Source organism: Astatotilapia calliptera, chromosome 7 (assembly GCF_964374335.1).
Source record: "Astatotilapia calliptera chromosome 7, fAstCal68.1, whole genome shotgun sequence".
Taxonomy (NCBI): domain Eukaryota; kingdom Metazoa; phylum Chordata; class Actinopteri; order Cichliformes; family Cichlidae; genus Astatotilapia; species Astatotilapia calliptera.
Window position 1 is genome coordinate 16,559,900 of NC_137428.1, and position 19,845 is coordinate 16,579,744.

A 19,845-nucleotide genomic window follows, 5' to 3' on the forward strand; every position below is an offset into this window, starting at 1 on the left:
AAGAAAAAAATAATAACGTCTGGCAACAGTCGATATTAAAAACATGCAGAGGGAGACAAGCTCGGGGCCTTCCAGAGTCAGGAAAAAGACTTCGGAGAGCTGCAGACGGGAGATGGGTATGGCATTTGTATTTTCCCCCTGCCCAATGATTTGTATATGAAAACATAGCGCTTTTATTCTCCCCCCTTCTGGGCTCTGCTTCTGAGTGATCAGCTGATGAAGAGACTAGCAGCTCGCCGCTATGCTGGCTTGCTAATTCTCTCCCCCACAGCTGCAGCCGATCCCGATAACCAGCCTGCAGATTGCAGTCAGGTAAATATCCTCCTCCATGTCTTTTCTTCACAGGCTCAGGATTCAGCCAGGGTACATCGCATGGGAAGAGAGGAAGAGATGGATAAAATGTGTGTGTGTGTATGTGTGTGTGTGCGCGCGCACGCCAAGGAAAGAGAGAGAGTGTATGCGTGTGTGCGCAAGAGGCAGGGAGAGAGAGTGTGTAGGTGTGTGTTGTAACAGATGAGAGGGAATCTTTGCCAGATTAGTCAGGGAAGAGGCAGGCTTGTTAGGAGATAGCACAGGCATGGAGCATCACATGCACACTCTGACACCCTTCCACTCCACATGCACAGTCAATCAGGCAGCTCTCAGCTGTGTTATACATCTTTGAGGATTACCCTCTATCCCTCCAGTATTCTGCTGGAACGATTGCTTCCCCTTAGAGGGAGTAGCGGGGCTTTTCAAAGCCTACATTTGAGCCCCGAACAATGATGAGCAGGATTTCTATTGTTGTCTCTAGTGCTGTTGTCTCCTCTAAGTCAGCTTCTGCTATGTCTTTTTTATGGTTGGAAGTGCAGGCATGTATCTTCAGTCCTGTTTTTTTTTTTTTGGTTTTTTTGAGGTGGGGGGAAGGGGGGGGGGGTTATTGTTATTGTTTTTCCATTTTTTCTAATTCTGCATGGCACCGTTCGCTGCTCCTCGGATCAGTGTGTGTTAAATATCTCAAGTTTGCGTCCTTGAGAGATCAGCAGGCGTGCTGTATTATATGATGTGAAGGCTGATGTGTGTACTGTATGATCCTGTATTATTGATGCATCAATATTCTGTTCAGATTGGACAGCATGCCCTCTCTACCCCCCCTCCAGCTGCTGCTGCTGCTGCTGCAAGAGCTGCTTGTGCTGCATGCACACTCACTCTTGTTTCTGGCCTCTAATTGCCTTTGTGGAAAACACAGTGGTCGCTGCATAATCGAAAAGGAGCGGATGAAACGGTTGAACATAACTCGGGATGCAGCATGCACCCTTGTCAAACACCACACACCTAAAATAATGATTCCGGCTCTCTTTTTTCTCTCTGTCTTGCATGCACAAGGCTGAGTGCAAAGCAGCAAAATATAGATTCATATTTATGGCACAATGGCATTTTTAGACTCTGTGCTTTGACAGAAAAGGGCTTCCTCGAATCCATTCCGACTCGTCGTGCATTAAAAAATAAGCATCCCCTCGATAATCATCTCACATCAAAGCCCACAGATCAAATAATCTGTCCTAAATTTGCAGAGACGGCACTGGGTTGCTTCAGTCCATATAAATTCAGATGCTATTGTAATAAATAAATGAGTCCTAATTCATTTGAATACAAAACCATGCTCTGTAATTCCAAATGCCTGAATTCCAGCTGCTAATTAGATGGAGACTTAGAGTGCTTTAATTTGGAGGTTTTAAATTTAGAATCTGCAGTTTGTCGTCTTAAGCGCTTCAGGTTTGCGTCTGGGAAAAACACGTACTATGCGTTTTCCCGAGAGCTTTGACATGAAAATCAAAGAGGCCAAGTTAGAATAAACAGAAAATAGAAGTTTTGAAATGAACTCTTTCCTCCCATTCTCTAGCAAATATTCTCTCTCCTCCTCAGTCTTTGTGTTGCTGAAGTAGGAACTAAACAAAAAGAAAATACATGTGCATTTACAAGATTTCCCCACCCACAGCTCGAGGCAAGAGAGAACGGTTCTCTAGAGGACATGGAGGAGGACATCAGTCTGAAGAAGCGTAAAGGTGATCATCAAGCAGTGAAAGACCTGAAGGCTGGGCAAGAAACTGGCGAGAAAGTCAAAAGGAAGCGAGGGCGCCCACCAGCTGAGAAGCTCCCTCCAAATCCACCTGAACTCACCAGAACACTGAACACACTGGTGGATATGGTCATGAACTACAAAGATGGGTGAGGGATGTGAAAGACGTTTGGGCTGTGTCAAAAAAGTCACTATTTTTAGATCTCTTTTTAATTACAAAAATGAATATAATGTTTTATTTGATAATATTAACCTTTTGATGAGCATGATCTCATTCATACTGATTGATTTTAGTTTTTTTCCATGTAATCTATATTCATTATGCATAAATTTAAATATTTCAAGCTTTTTTGATTTTATTTTGACTATTATGGCTTGTACCGCATCAGTGTGGTACGACATGGAGGTGATCAGCTTGGGGCACTGCTGAGGTGCGACTGAAGCCCGGGTAGCTTTGACAGCAGGGCTTAGCCTGTATTAGGTGGTTCTCATCTTCGGTTTGACGAAACCTCATGTATTCTACGAGCAATTGGGAAATAGATTTGGGCCTGTGCTGCCAAGTCCTCCTGGAAAAGGAAAACCAGATCCCCTTCAAGCTTATGAGTAGATGGAAACATGAAGTGGTGTAAAAATCTCCTGGTAGACACCTGTGTTGACTTTAGCCTTGATAAAATACAGCAGACAGACTGCAAACTTTGCACTAGACACCTTGGATTCAGTGGCTTTTCACGCTTTCTCCAGACTCTAGGGCCTCAATTTCCAAATGAAATGCGGCATTTTCTTTTCATCTGAAAAGATGACCGTGGGCCACTGAGCAACGGTCCGGTTCTTTTTCTCCTTAGCCCAGGTAAGACGTTTGTGATGCTGTATCTGGTTCAGCAGTTGGCCGATGTCAAGAATGCAACAGTTGTAGCCCCTTTCCTGAAGAAAGTCTTTGCATAGTGGCTCTGACTCTCTTTGTGAAGCTCTCCCAAGTTCTTGTATAAACTTTTCCATTAATATACTTTAGTACAGCACTTTGTATATAGCAACCCCTTTTCACTAATCACCTTCTGTGGCTTACCTACCTTGTGGAGGGTGTTGATGATTGCCCTCTGACAACTGTGAAGTCAGCAATCCTTCCTGTGACTGTGGCATTATGTACTGAACTCAAATGAGACATACACACTATTTAAACTCTAAGAAAAAGATTCTGTTAATCTAAGGTACTGGACTTCCGATTTCCGTGAGCTATAAGCCATGATCATCAAAATGAGAACAAAAAAGGCTTGAAATATTTCACTTGTGACAAATAGAGAACACATGTAGATTCTAAAATTACATTTGTTGAGATGGTCTTATAGCAATTCCTACAAAACTGTACACCTGATTACAGCTTAAAGGGGACCTGTTATACCCTATTAGACAATTTTTTGTATAATGAAGTCAGCATATGTGTAAGTAATCCCAAAGGCTAAAGCTCAGGGTTCAGTATAAACACACTCAGAGTTTTCAGCTCTTTGTGTTTGTATGGTGTCAAAGCGAGGGGATATCCCTGATGCAGTCATTTCAGGCACTCAGCTCCGAACGTAGGCCCAGTGGCCCCCGCCCACCTGCTGTTCAAACCTTCTGTTTGCGAGGAACAGCCAGCCAGAACAAAGCTGGTTCAAAGGAAGCGGCCAAAATAGTTTAGTTCATACAGTGAATAAACTGTGGTACTGCACCAGGGTCTAGGATGAAGCTACTGTAGCTGAATTCAAGACTAGAAATACGGAATTAGAAATGACCGTAGTAGGTCCCCTTTAAAACTGATTGATTAAGGGATTCTTTTGATATTATCATTATTATTAAAAGTATTATATTTAAGTAAATTGGTCTATCCAGGGACAACAGCACTGTAGTGCAATGGTTAGTTCTGTTGCCTCAGCAAGAAGCTAGCCGGACCTTTCTGTATGATGCATGATCTTTGCATTGCAGAAAATGGATGGATGGATGGATGGATGGACGGATTGTGCAGTGGGATATTTTAACAAGAGAGTTTTAACAAGAGAGTTTTTTAGCCTAGCGACTCAGTGAGGAACCAGAACACTTATTTCTCTCACCCCCTGCTGCTGGATTGAAGCAGAAGTAAAAAATTTCAGCTTTAAACATTTTGCGAGTCTAACCTAATACCTCACAGGGATTTCAGGGAAACCTGCCTTAAAAATCCCAGTGCAGCTACTCACTTTGTCAAGTTTTGAATGCTGAACATTGAATCAATCAGCAGTTTATTTTGGGATTGTGCCTCCTTCATAATTTAGTCATGAAAAGACATTGTATGTAAGTGTGGACTGCAAGAAAACATTATCAGGAATAAGAAAACAAAATGTCTTACAGATATTGACAGAATAATTAAACATTTTTCCTATTGTCACGAGATTAAAAGAAACATTGTGTTTCTAGGTTGGGACGACAGATCAGTAAAGGCTTTGTGCAGCTTCCCTCTAAGAAGGAGGTACCTGAGTACTACGAACTGATCCGAAAGCCTGTGGACTTCAGAAGGATCAGGGTTTGTGTCACTGAATACCCTCACAACTCCGACACAATACAGATTTCACAGTTACCTTTTCTACGAAGATAAAATTGAATGAAAAGGGGGTGAACCATAATACATCAATGGCAAGTGGGAGTCTATTCAGTATTCAAAACCTTCATTCAGTAAACAGTGATTAAGAGGACTTAACTAGAGCTTAGGTATACTATATAATACAAATATGTCAATGTATTTTAAATACACATGGGTTGAGCAGAAAGAGCCTTAATATTTTTATGCTTAACAGACTCCACAAAACTAGAACTTTTCTATTTATCGCCATTGTAAGAGCTAAACGCTAGCATGTTTCTATTAAGCTGATGGTTTAGCACGTAGGTTTACCATGTTCCCCCCATCATCCTTACAGTCAGACTGTAGAAAAGACAGCATGTGGTGTAAAATTGTTGTTGTTGTTTTTAATTAATGTAATACACACATAAAAACAACCAACAAAGGCCAACTACACACTAAAGTTAAAGTCAGTTGATTTTTGAGGATTAGAAAAAACAAATGTTGTACATATAAACAGGCTCATTTATACCCAATGTTGTTGCAATTACTTATTATCAACAGATTAGTGCCTCCAATAAGCTGACAATAAGTTGACTTAACAACAACAGCTGGTTATAAGCTAACCTTATGCCAGCTAATGTTAGGCTCGAATGTCCCAAAAATCAAACGTTGCCTCTGACAAACAGTTTGATTTCGTTCTCGCAGCGTAGGAGAATTTATTCACTAAGTGTCCAAGTCCACTTCAAAGAAACTCGTACTTACAATGGCTAACAGCAGCTAACAGAGGCTAACAACAGCAAAAATGGCAGCACTTAGCGACAGAAAAGTTCAGGATATTCTCAACAACTCACCTCAGTATCGCCGTCATTGGACAGAAGTTAGCTTAACTGAGTCATATTGGACTCCTTTTGTAAAGCTTTACACCCTCCTCCAAATTTAACAGACATGGACACATACTGACAGCTGAGGTCAGTGAGTGTAGGTGGCGACCAGACTTGTTTGTCCTACAACAGCCACCATAGCTAGATTTATGCACTTGGGAGAGGTAAGAAAACATAATTCAGTTGATTGCAATGTGCAATCTACTGACATCTAGTGGTGAGATTTTATACACTGCACTAACTCCAGAATATCACTTTGCCAGCCAAAATGTAGTTTCAGCACCAAACTTCCCATAAAGTCACAACCTGTTGTGTCTACATTCTGGCTTTGCTGCAAAAAGATTAACAGTAGTCATGTGACATGTGACGGTGCTGGTAGCTATTTTGTTACCTTCTCTGTTTGAGGTCTTAATGCTAAGATGACTGACAAGTCTAATTTCTTATTTAGTGTACAGACTTGAAGTGAGTGAGTTTTTTCTCATTTAATTCTCAGCAAAAAACTGAATAAGTGTGTTTTAGAAAAGTTCAGGAGACAATCAAGTATCTTTGTATTTTTGTCCTTTTTTTAAAAATTAAATAATGAACCAAATCAGTTTATAGTTTTATTGTTGTTGTTATTTGTCTGTTTTTATTACTGTATTTCATAGGAACGTGTTCGCAATCACAAGTACAGAAGTGTGGGAGATCTGGAGAAGGACATTTTCCTTCTGTGTCACAATGCTCAGACTTATAATCTGGAGGGATCACAGGTGAAGGGATTTCAGGAGGAATTCTTTCATTCACAAGCAGCAAAATAGTTTTTCTCCACGGTTCCTGTTATAAAAACTCTGATCGCGCGTGTGTGTGTGTGTGTGTGTGTGTGTGTGTGTCTGTGTGTGTAAATCACTGCAGATCTATGAGGATTCTATTGTCATTAAGTCTGTTTTTGAGAGTGCGAGACAGAGAATCGTCACAGATGAAGAACAGAAAGAGACGGTTAGCGCCAGTCACAGCAATAATGGCGGTGGAGCTGAAGACCAGTTTGTTCCATCAGCAGGTGAGGGCTGTGTTTTAATAACTAGGGTGAATGGAGAAAAAGGAGTAACATTTTTGTTTGTCTGCAGTAGTGTTTTGTATTAGACTTATCATATATTTCTTTCCCTTTTTATAACCAGTGAAACCATTACCAGTTCAGATCAAGAAGGGGGCTAAGGAGCAGAGAAGCAGAAATACTATGGCCAAGAGGGTTCACAGTGATTTAGACAGCGATGAGGATCTAGAGGATAACACCACAAAAGATGAAGGTTGAACTAAAAGACCCTGCTCTTTTTGTATCCTTGTCCATGTCTATTCTCTGCCACATCCCTTTTCATTGGTTTCTTTATGTTGTTGTGTTTTTTTAATTAAAAGAAAGCTCTTTGAAAATAACCGTGAAAGGACTCCTCAGTGTGAAGCACTTATAAAACAGTGCTTGTTTTTTAGATGACTCACATCACTCAAACACATCTTGCTGCACAGTGCTGTTCTTCTCATTTAGCTGGTCTTTTATAAGAATTATGATTTACGTTTTATCTGCTTTAGTCCCCGTGATAGCTTCTGCAGATATAATGTAAAGCACCAGTTTCATTGACTGTTTTTAATCAATATATTTGATTGTATGAAATGCCTTCATATGTCTTTGGAGCATGATATGTATCTCTGTCCTGAAGCTGGCTCCTCCAGAGGAAAACCTGCTGATGATGATGTGTTCAGGGCCAGGGCATCGAAGCACACAGGAAGGTCCGTTTAATGAATCGGAGATGAGCAAATTAGATTTGTTTAAAGTCTCTGAATGTGATTTTTAGAGTGGATACAAGTAAAAAGACATGTGACAAATACTGGTAGTATGCCTTTTGTTTGTTTCTGATACTTGATGGAATAAGTTTGGATCTAACCAGGGGTACTTAAGTCAAACATTTGTATCCCTTGTGCTACAGTATATTCACATATTGTACAGTTTGTGTGAAAAATAACAAAATTTCTTTTCATTTACTCTCCTACTATTTGGGGAGGATGAAAGACATCATTGTTAAGACAATCCCTCAAAAACCTGTATCACTTAAACACTTGCAAAATAAATTTTACCAAAAAGTCCCACTGGTTGGTATCAATTATTTTTAACCCGGTGAGCAGAACGAGATGTTAAAATGTTTATGTATTTGAACTGTATATAAAGAATCTGCCAATAGATGGTGCAAGAGAACCGTTTGTCTGGATCTTTGTCTATACAGAGACAGAATTCATTGAAATATACATTGTACAATATCATGTAGCAATTTAAACAGTATAAGAAATAAATGCAAAGAAATGTGATATATGCTAAGTTTATATTTACATGTAGTGCAATTTAATGTTATTATTATAGCGCCAAAGGTGCTTTATATTATTAGGTAAAGAGCTTACAATAGCGTACAGTAATATAGAGAAAACCCTAAAAACCAAATTTTGCACTTTTTCATCAATAGTTTCTTTAAAATTGTGAGATGGACAGTGGATTTATGACTGGCATGCACAAATTGCACAAGCTCTTAGCTCTCTTGCCATATGTGCTCATGGAACCAGGTATAGCTGACGGTAAATTGTGATCAACAGCTCTAGCATATGCTTCAGTCATGTTCTCCAGTGTTACAGCAGTTACATATGGGCCCATCTGTGGCAGTGTCACAGCCTATCTGTGTCCACCCAGTCGCTCATCTTGAAGACGTTCAATTCGTGTTATTTAGAAAAGATAAACAGCAAACAAACATACATAGCATAGAAGCCTTCACTGATTTATATGTTGAAATTTACCCTAGAAAGAATTTCAAGGCTTTAGACGCAAAGCTGGGAGCTCTCATGCAGAAAGTTAGACTGATGCAGGCTCATATCTGTTGAATAAACCAAAGAAAATTGAAGTTAAACAGCTACTCACTGCTCACTAAGCTCAATGATCAACTCCATATGTTTTCATGTAACCCATAAACAAACAGAAAACAAAAAGTAGTGCTTTTCTGTGTCATATTACATTCATCTGTTTCTTCATCTTCTGCCTGTAGTTTCATTAATACAAATATTTTTTTTTTCTAATTCTTTCATATTGATTTAGGCAGATTAAGGTTCTTTAAAGATCAGGCTGCATCTCTTTAGCTTGTATGTTCTGCTTCCTTTGCCAACCACCACTTTATATTACCTATGCTGTTTTGCACTGTGAAGCAAAAAGGAAAGTTTTAAGTTTATATGAACCACTTTAATTCAATCATACGCCCTTAAAATGAACAAAACAGCCAACATGGAAGTACCAAAAGTTTAGTTCCACTAATTACCACTTCATGCTGTTTAGTAAAGTAAGTCAGTCCTCATTTCTATAGCTTATTTCTTTTACCCCCAGCCATTTGTCTGGTGTTAGTTGACAAGTTAGCGCTCCAACAAATCACTGAAGGCTTCACGTCAGCAGTCCCCAAACCAACGGGTTACATCACACAAATATATCTGCATATTTAGTGTGTAGTGTCCATCGAGCTCGTTCGGTAAAAGCTACAAAAAGTTAATGTTTGCTATGTGAAATCATTTGCTCTTCAACATTTAATAAATTGGAAGGTGTCAGAAGTACAAAGCTTTTTGCAGGTACTTACAGATTAACAACATCCTCAGAGCAGCTAAAAGGTGTAGGCTCTTACAATAAATAGCTCTGGGAACAAAATGGCACATAGGACTATATCTTTGTGATGAAAACCTCACAGAAAATTACACATAAACCTAATGGAAGTGTAAGGATAGAGATATTGCTGAAGGTAGCTGCACTAATGGTTTTATCAAATTAGCGCAGCTCCAGAAGGTGACTTTAATCTGTTGAGAAGACAATCTGTTTTGTTTTTTTTCCTTTACCCACAGGACACCGATTTAACAGATAGAGTGATCCACATTTATCATAGCTTTCACTAATCGCCTGTTGTATAAGGTAACTGCATTTAATATCATTGTGCTCACTGTAAAAAAATGTTCTGTCAACATCAGCGCCTTTAAAATGAAGTTGGATCATTTTGAAATTCTCGTCATTTGCGTGACACATTTTGTTTGGTTTTTTTTCTGCCTCATAAACTTTGAACGCTGTCAGAATGCTGACAGGTGGATTTTAAACATACCATATAAAAATATCTGCTGCCAACTTTCCCAGTATATAGAAAATGATTTCATTCATCTAACACCGCTGCTGTTTCAAGGAAAAATGTGATATTACTGCACACAGCAGCGTGAACAGTAACGATCTGAATGTAAACGTTAGTAGCACCTTTATTGTTTTTCCTTTGCTGATGGTGCAGTTCTCTGGTTCACAGAGTACAAATAGTAACTTTAAATTTGTGATCTCAGAAAGCTTAACTTGGTATTGTTTTAGCATTAACTTGTGCAAAAACATTTCAGCCATTAACAGCAATCCCACCCAGTGTAGCATATTGTTCTTAAATAACATAACAAATGAAAATGACAGACTGAAAATTTTTGAGACTCTAGACCAAATTGCTTTTGTTACTTGACCCCTTTTTAAGGAAAGCAGTGCAATCGGGAACTTTTTGTAGCTTTAGAAGAGACTTCCTCACCACTGAGCTGATCCACTCACCTTAAGTAAACTGCTCCAGTTTTTTTCTTTCTTTCACTTTTGACGAGTGTTTGATCCTGCTGATAGTTTTCTTCTGTGTCAGTCTTGTTTTGAGTCATTACCGTTCTACAGGAGCAATGACCTTAGACAGGAATGAACTCTCCAACACTACCAGAATTTTTCATTCCTGAATGCCTTGATAATTTTCTAATACAGTGGGGCAAAAAAGTATTTAGTCAGCCACCGATTGTGCAAGTTCCCCCCACCTAAAATGATGACAGAGGTCAGTAATTTGCACCAGAGGTACACTTCAACTGTGAGAGACAGAATGTGAAAACAAAATCCATGAATCCACATGGTAGGATTTGTAAAGAATTTATTCGTAAATCAGGGTGGAAAATAAGTATTTGGTCAATAACAAAAATACAATTCAATACTTTGTAACATAACCTTTGTTGGCAATAACAGAGGTCAAACGTTTACTATAGGTCTTTACCAGGTTTGCACACACAGTAGCTGGTATTTTGGCCCATTCCTCCATGCAGATCTTCTCGAGAGCAGTGATGTTTTGGGGCTGTCGCCGAGCAACACGGACTTTCAACTCCCGCCACAGATTTTCTATGGGGTTGAGGTCTGGAGACTGGCTAGGCCACTCCAGGACTTTCAAATGCTTCTTACGGAGCCACTCCTTTGTTGCCCGGGCGGTGTGTTTTGGATCATTGTCATGTTGGAAGACCCAGCCTCGTTTCATCTTCAAAGTTCTCACTGATGGAAGGAGGTTTTGGCTCAAAATCTCACCATACATGGCCCCATTCATTCTGTCCTTAACACGGATCAGTCGTCCTGTCCCCTTGGCAGAAAAACAGCCCCATAGCATGATGTTTCCACCCCCATGCTTCACAGTAGGTATGGTGTTCTTGGGATGCAACTCAGTATTCTTCCTCCTCCAAACACGACGAGTTGAGTTTATACCAAAAAGTTCTACTTTGGTTTCATCTGACCACATGACATTCTCCCAATCCTCTGCTGTATCATCCATGTGCTCTCTGGCAAACTTCAGACGGGCCTGGACATGCACTGGCTTCAGCAGCGGAACACGTCTGGCACTGCGGGATTTGATTCCCTGCCGTTGTAGTGTGTTACTGATGGTGACCTTTGTTACTTTGGTCCCAGCTCTCTGCAGGTCATTCACCAGGTCCCCCCGTGTGGTTCTGGGATCTTTGCTCACCGTTCTCATGATCATTTTGACCCCACAGGATGAGATCTTGCGTGGAGCCCCAGATGGAGGGAGATTATCAGTGGTCTTGTATGTCTTCCATTTTCTGATGATTGCTCCCACAGTTGATTTTTTCACACCAAGCTGCTTGCCTATTGTAGATTCACTCTTCCCAGTCTGGTGCAGGTCTACAATACTTTTCCTGGTGTCCTTCGAAAGCTCTTTGGTCTTGGCCATGGCGGAGTTTGGAGTCTGACTGTTTGCGGCTGTGGACAGGTGTCTTTTATACAGATGATGAGTTCAAACAGGTGCCATTCATACAGGTAACGAGTGGGGGACAGAAAAGCTTCTTACAGAAGACGTTACAGGTCTGTGAGAGCCAGAGATTTTCCTTGTTTGAGGTGACCAAATACTTATTTTCCACCCTAATTTACGAATAAATTCTTTACAAATCCTACCATGTGGATTCATGGATTTTTTTTTCACATTCTGTCTCTCACAGTTGAAGTGTACCTCTGGTGCAAATTACTGACCTCTGTCATCATTTTAAGTGGGGGAACTTGCACAATCGGTGGCTGACTAAATACTTTTTTGCCCCACTGTATAATTGTGCTTTTCAGCAATTCAAGGCACACAATGCAACCCCAGTACACCATTAAATGTTTCCTTTTGCAGCTTTATTAAAATGATCTAAATTTAAAGTAGGTATGACTAAAACTAGACTAAAATGAAAATATAGTTTTTATTGAACTTAATAAGAGGACATTCTGCAAGAAGCATTGTGACTTGACAACATGCATTTTAGCAAACTTTAGTTATTCTTACCATTATCTGTCCATAAGCTGCAAACAGCAGCTTATGGACGCCCTTGAACACCTCGACGTGGACTCCAATGAGCCAGTGGACAAGGCTTGGGAGAACATCGCCAGTCAAATACGTGACGCAGCAGGCAACACCCTTGGGGCGACGAAGCCAGGGAAGCACTTCATCGACAAGCAAGTATGGTGGTGGAATGATAGCGTGAAGCAAACCATCAAGGAAAAGAAGTCGGCACTCAAAGTGTGGCTTCAATCCCACAGCGATGGCGACTACCAGCAATACAGGGCCCTACGATCGGCCGCAAAGAAGGCGGTAGCAGCGGCAAAGGCATCGCACCATGACCAACTGTATGAAGAGTTGGACACGCCCGGAGGAGTGAACAAAATCTACCGCCTTGCCAGCAGCCGCCATCGAGCAACACAGGATATTGGCCAGGTCAAACACATCAAGGATGCCAACCATCAAACCCTCCGCGACCCGTCCGCCATCCTCAATCGCTGGAGCGTGTATTTCTCCGATATCTGCAACGTGGAGTTCCCTCACCAGCCAATCCCCAGTGCCCCGCCCGTCCCAGGACCTGTCCCGCCAATCACCATCAAGGAAGTGGAAACAGCCGTTAAAAATATGAAGAATGGTAAAGCGACCGGACCAGACGACATACCAGCCGAAGTCTGGAAGCTGCTCGGGCGCCAAGGCGCCTTAGTCCTCGCCAGCCTGTTCAATAGCATCATCAGAGACGGGACCGTCCCAGCAGCCTGGTCAACCAGCATAACGGTGCCCATCTGGAAAGGGAAAGGCGATGTGGCTGAATGCTCCAACTACCGCCCGATCCAACTCCTAAGCCATACCATGAAGGTTTTCGAACGGATCATCGACGCCAGGATGCGAGAAATCGTCAACTTAACGCCCAACCAATGTGGCTTCATCAGGGGGCGTGGCACGACGGACGCCATCCATGCTGCCCGCCTGCTTTTGGAGAAGCACCGAGAGAAGTCCAAGACCATCCACATGGCCTTCCTCGACTTGGAAAAGGCGTTTGACCGTGTCCCACACGACCTCATCTGGCACTCCCTGCGATCACATGGAGTTCCTGAAGCCTACGTCAACTGGACAAAGCTCCTCTACCGACAAGTCACCAGCGTGGTCAGAAGCCCAGTGGGAACATCGCCGCCCTTTAACATCAATGTGGGCGTCCACCAAGGCTCGGCACTCTCCCCGCTGCTCTTCATCCTTTGCATGGACACTGCGACGGCGGATCTCCAGTCACCCCATCCCTGGACACTTCTCTACGCCGACGATGTCTTCCTGGCCGATGAATCGCGAATAGAACTGCAATACCAAACGCAGCAGTGGAAGACTCGCCTAGCTGACTTCGGCCACCAACAAGACCGAATACTTAGAGGCTGGCCCCCAGACCGACGGCACGATCAGCGTCGATGGAGAAGATCTGGCGAAAGTACCTCATTTCAAATACCTCGGATCGATGATCAGCAATGACGGCGATATCCTACTAGATGTACGAGCCAGGATCAACGCAGTGTGGATGAAATGGCGCCAAGTCACCGGCGTCCTGTGTGACCGAAGAATGCCCAATCGCCTCAAGTCAAAGATCTACAAGAGTGTAGTGCGCCCCGTCGCCCTCTATGGATCCGAGTGCTGGCCAGCCACCGCAAAGCACGAACAAGCCCTTCACACGATGGAAATGTGGATGCTGCGATGGTGCCTAGGCCTAACACGATGGGACCACGTCATGAACACCGACGTTAGAAAGAGGATGGGAATCGCGCCAATCACAGATAAGATGCAAGAAGCGAGGCTGCGGTGGTACGGACATGTGGTACGGAGCGATGAGAACTCAGTGGTGAGAACAGCACTGCGGCTCAGCCCCCAAGGACGTCGACCTAGAGGCAGACCAAAGCGGAGATGGATGGACCGAATCAAGGACGACGTGAAGAAGATCGAAGCCGATCTGACCGACGCCCTTGACCGACCCAAGTGGAGACGACTTTGCAGAAAAGCGGACCCTGCAACCGAGCGGGAAAAACGCTAGGAGGAAGAAGTTATTCTTACCATTAAATAGAACATCTGAAGTACAGTATAATATTATAAGAATTGCACATATCCTTCACAAACCTGAATAATAGTAATTATTATATAATGATTTAACTTGAAAGACCTTTTCCAAGGTCCACTTGTTATTGAACACTGCAATTTAGTATACCTGTGGTATTCATCAACCTGCTGTCTCTTCACCTGTGGTCTAAAAAGATGACTCACTGGCTTTTTATTAGACTTTTCAAGGTAAGACTTTATCTGTTAATCTAGTCATGTGTGCCTGGCTGTAAAGCAGGTATTTATTCGCATCTTCATTTCAAATTCCACATATACAATATTTGTGGTATGAGAAACTTGTTAAAAGAAAGGTTAAGGTTAAGTCCACCTTAAGTCTGCCAGCTGGTGCATATGTGCAGTTGGTGGATTCTAATGTAAAGTATCTTTGGACAAATCCCGGTCACAAAAATTAGCAGGTAAATAATTGTAGGGACCCACGCAGTTACATTTGATCATATAACTGGTCTTTGATTTATTATAAATGTTACTAGGGACACATATCATATCACAACATCACTGCAAAACAAGCACCAAAACCTGCTCAGGATACCACCCACTCTCTTAGCCTCTATAGAGTATTGAATTCATATGTAAAATATGAATTTTGATATTAAATTGCAGCAACATTGCGTGTGCACAAAAGGAATTCAAGGAAACTCCAAACTGTAAACAGGGTCTATAAAATCAAGGCAAATCAGAGGACCAGTCAGGGTTCCAGACAATGTCACCTGCAGTGTTAAAGATTTTCCATTAATCCCTTACTCACAGTAGTTCTTATTGGCAGAAGAAGAAATACAATAGTTATTCAGCCACTTCCACATAATGCTCATTCAAGCCATTATACTCTTACTGTTTATTGACTGGTATGGAGTTCATTATTATTTACTGCCTAGCGGTTGGAATGAAATTCATGTAAGGTAAATGTGTAGGTGGCACCTTATGATTTTTGCCATTACCAAAATGAAAGCAGAGATGAACAGTCTTAGTCTGTCCTTTCCGTCTCTCACTTATTTTAAGATCCCTACCATAAACATTATCTATATGGAGAGAAAGCAGAAAGTAGCTAATTGTTGTGGCGATGTTATTTTCTTCTTCTTTATTGAATCATTTTTGAACCCTTTTTTAAATAAGACGCAACAGTGGATGATATAAATAATATATTGAGTTTAAACTTATGAAGCCATTAAAATATACTGAAAGATAAATATTTTATAACAAGGGGCAACACTGTAAACCAGCAAGCAACAAGCTGGTTTACAGTGACATGAGTGTGCCTGTGCAGTATAACATATTTTACAAACTGGCAGGTATAATCCAAAATGAAAACAAAAATCAGTTTTATTTATATCGTATGTTTGAATGCATTTGTTTCATTCTTTCTTTCTTTCTTTATAATGAAAACACTAAACACGTTTGGTTATATGTAAGTTCCACTTTCAGACTCTAACAATATGCAGAGCAATATTTCGCATTTCATTACATTCACTTTGAGGTTATAGAGGAACATAAGCTCAGCATTCATCAAAAAAAGGATTAGACAGACAAGCCTGCCCATGATGAGTTATGTTTTACACACAGCATATCAATGATGTATTTTCCCAGTTTAACCACTGAAAGCAGTTTTATAACCATTACACCTACAAAACACCATTTATCCTTAAAGAACACATTTTTTACATTACGGATGTTATGCACACCAATCAGACAGTGTGCACAGTTACCAGCATACACAGAAGAGACCATAAATAACATGTGTCAAATATGTGCAAATCATTTTTTTAAATATTTGTATAAAGTGTATAGAGTTAGAATGTGAACAAAAACAGAATTGAAGATGCTGCACTTGTACTTCTTTATTAAACTGTAAAACTACAATTTTAAAACTACAATTTTCTGCTGAAATGGGAGCTCTTTGGGGAACTTCTTATGAAAGACGTCTTTGTTTTTTCAGCTAAAAATGCCATGTCTGCCCATGACCCAACATCTGAGAAATATTTGCACAGCACCTGAAGACAGTTTCTTATGCTAGTAGTGTACTGCCATCCAGATGTGATCAAACTATATCCATACCAAATGTTCATGAGGCAAAAAATCTGTGTTAACAATAGCACGAAACAATAGCACGGCCTGCTGTTACTCACTATTGACTGATTTCTTTGTGTGCCTCTGCTGTGAAGGCGCACCATTTGTTTTCCTTTTGTACTTCTGGCAAAGTAACTGTGGGAGCATTTTGCTACAGTGCCTGCTGTAACCATGGCAATTGTAAGGATAGCAGCATTAATTATGGAGACCAATTAAGATTTTTTCAGTCTTTTTTTTCAATTCATGAATAATATGGGGGATCTATTACAATCTTAGATTCTCATTTCAAGCAAGGTTTGAAATAATGATTTCTGCATATGTATAAAGGAATCCCTGAGAACCAAAGGCTTGGGTCTCATATACCTCTAAACACTCAGCTGCAGTTACTTTCTTTTAAACTCTTGAATCTTTTTAATGTCACAAAGATGTTCTTTAATATAATTATAATAAGCCTCACTTATCCATTTTTCAACTCTTTTGTTTTCAAGTGGCAGCCACTTAGAAAAAAGCTGGTTTAAGGAGATAAAAAAGATTATTCTCTCGCCATTTAACTTCAGCCTATCTTTCTACATGAACAAAGAGGCCAAACCAAGGCCAAGTAAAGGATAAATAAGGATTAATACTCTCTATTCTAAGGATGATTCATGCTCTCCCACCCTCATCTATGGCCAATAACCAAAATAATGAGATTGAAGCAGATATTAGCTTTCAAGTCGCAGTTTTTAGCTTTCCCAGACAAAATGCTGAGCTCTCCTTTAGAGACATGTTGAGGACCTTGGTCATTTGGGAGGGACTCAGAGTAGAGCTGGTACTCCTCCACATTGGAAATAGTCAGCTGAGGTGGTCATGGCAGCTGACTAGGATGCCTCCTGGACAACTGTCCAACTGGGAGAAGCCCGCATGGTAGACCCAGAACCCAGTGGACAGAATATGTCTCTCAGCTGACTTGAGAAAGCCTCAGTGCCCCAGCCCAGGAGGTGGCTGAGGAAATGAACATTTGAGTATCTCTGCTTAGACTGCTACCCCTGCATCCCAGACTATGGATGGATAGATGGATGGACTCTCTACTGCAGTTGTCTGAGAACAAAAATAATGAGCAGGAAGCAGGAATCATAGGTGCTCTTGAGATGTTGTAGAGACGTTTCCAAGTCTTGAGTCATTTTAAAGTCTCTGCTTATATCATACTTTGCCATATACACCATAACACCATAGACACCATAACACCATAAGACATATCTAGATTTACAAGGAATTAAAGTAGTCTAAATTCATCTAGAACAAGTTAAAGAAACCTCTTTGTTTGTGAAACGGGGCAGTCACTGCACATTGTCAAAGTCTGCCTAAATCTTGGACACCCTTTTCAGGTCCTCCGTGATCACGTCTTGTTCTTTGATGTCATTTTTACCAGACAAGCACTCTTCCTCCTGACTTGAGCTCTTCTTATTTTCCACTAACCCCGATCCAACTCCAGAGCCTGATCTGCTGGGGGCGACAGGTCGTAGGGGGACCACAGCATTTCCTCTGATCCGATGGGAGTAAGTCCTCTGGCGCAGAATGTCAGCAGAGCACAGCTGGAATTTGAATGCTGCCTGGAAGCCTCTGCGGAAGTTCTCATTGAAGAATCCGTAGATGATGGGGTTGATGCTGCTGTTTGAGAAAGCCAGCCAATGAGCTAAGGGATACATGTAAATATTAATGACACGATACTGATGCTGTGTCAGGCTGATGTAGTCGCTTAGCATCATCAGGGTCCACAGAGGCAGCCAGGATACGATGAAGAGCAGAGCCACAACGAGCAGCATCATAATGACTCGCTTCTTCTTCCTTGTGATTGTCTGACGACCTTCCATGCTTGACTTGTTTTTGCCACTGCCTTCTAGAGACTCACTCCCACTGCCCCTAACAGGTGAGATAGTGGTCTTGAAGAGCGTGTAACCAATGCGAGCGTACATGATTACAATGAGGCTAAGAGGAGCAAGGTAGATGTTAGCAAAGAGGACAGTAGTGTAGATTTTCCGCATTTCCTGATTGGGCCAATTTTCGCGACACCAGTAGAAGGGACGGGTGTCGTTGTTGCTGCCGAGGACTATTCGCACCCTCTGCTCTTTTGTGACCTGGAGCATGATGCCTGAAGGACACATTATAGCCACAGCCAGGACCCAAATGATGACAATTATTAGTTTGGAGGTGGCAATGGTCAGCTTCTGCTTGAAAGGGTAAACAATGCAGCGGAACCTGATAGAAAAGGGGATTAAAGAAGATGTATAAAGGAAGTAAATCTTTCAGAGTAAAACAGACAAGTGAACAGTAATCAGAAATTACAGAAATGACAGCTCTTACCTGTCAATAGCTATTGCCACCAGCGTAAACACAGATGCTGACACAGATATGCCTTGAACCATCCCACTTAGCTTACAAACTACCCGACCAAATGGCCAGCCTGCCCAAAAGAAGACAAAAGAAGATAAAATCATTGATTTATTTCATTTGATTATTCATTTGATTATTTGAACCGTCATTCACACAATGACAATGTCTTGTTTGTTTGTTTTTTTTTTACCTTATAGCAGTTTTTATTATGATTAAATTGCCTTTATTGGTCTTCTTACTGATAAAATTAACAACTTTATTGACCTTTCTCTATTTTAGCATTAAAAAAAAGGTCACAAGTAAAAACATCCTGTAATGTGCTCCAATAACACTCTAGGGTAAAATTTTGAATTTCCATGTGTTTAAGTGCCTTAAAAATAGGGAAAGAGAGAACATGTCACCTGTTATGACGTTGTCCACCAGTGTGGTCGGCATGCAGAAGATGCCGACAAGCAGGTCACTGATGGCGAGGTTGAGAATAAACAGGTTGGTGACCGTGCGCATGTTTTTGCTGCGCAGCACAATGAAACACACCACCCCGTTGCCCACCATGCACACCAGGAAGATAAGCAGATAGGACACAGTGAAGACTGCAGCCACTGAGGGCTTGTGGAGGTAGAAATCAACATAAGTGATGTTTTGGAAGGTCAAAGGATTTTTGTGCACTCCTGAGGAGTTGGAGATGGAGTTCAGGCCCTCCCATGAGGTCGTGTTTAGAAAATTCAGGGTCATGGTGATATCTGGATGTAAGAGAGAGAGGAATAGAGTCAGGCAGTACTGTAATCTGTTAAGGGATTGGCCATTTCCAACAGCTTTTCTAAACAAAGTCAACTAATCATGAGCCAGATCAACATGGTCCTCCCGATGGGAAGGCAATCCTGATTACCAGGAGAAGAAATCAACTGGTAATAACATAGACCAATAGAACCTCACCGGTAATCAATAAACCAATTCTTGGGTCAGTACAAGTAGCTTGATTCAGTGGATGCTCACACTGACTGATTAAAAGTCATCTGTTCTGGGAGCAGTGGGAATCACTACCTGCTGGCCTGTGGATTGTTAGCGCAGTTACTGTAAGACAGCAGTCTGGGAAGGTTACCTTTATTCTGATCTTTTTTTAAAATTCTCCAAAGCTATGCTCATATTTCTCCC

General features: G+C 41.4%; 2 protein-coding genes across 2 annotated transcripts; one reads left to right on the forward strand and one right to left on the reverse strand.

The window, feature by feature from the left end:
• Window positions 1-27: 27 nt before the first annotated feature.
• LOC113025480 (SWI/SNF-related matrix-associated actin-dependent regulator of chromatin subfamily A member 2) lies at window positions 28-7,614 on the forward strand. The gene is made up of 6 exons (XM_026173260.2): window positions 28-312; window positions 1,979-2,208; window positions 4,481-4,586; window positions 6,151-6,252; window positions 6,395-6,539; window positions 6,658-7,614. Exons 1-6 carry the CDS (start codon window positions 217-219, stop codon window positions 6,789-6,791), a joined length of 813 nt encoding a protein of 270 aa, XP_026029045.1. The 5' UTR covers window positions 28-216; the 3' UTR covers window positions 6,792-7,614.
• A 9,772-nt stretch (window positions 7,615-17,386) lies between these two features.
• LOC113027288 (neuropeptide FF receptor 2) lies at window positions 17,387-19,565 on the reverse strand. The gene is made up of 3 exons (XM_026176908.2): window positions 19,095-19,565; window positions 18,664-18,763; window positions 17,387-18,558 (listed from the first exon to the last, which is right to left on the reverse strand). Exons 1-3 carry the CDS (start codon window positions 19,423-19,425, stop codon window positions 17,664-17,666), a joined length of 1,326 nt encoding a protein of 441 aa, XP_026032693.1. The 5' UTR covers window positions 19,426-19,565; the 3' UTR covers window positions 17,387-17,663.
• Window positions 19,566-19,845: the final 280 nt, after the last annotated feature.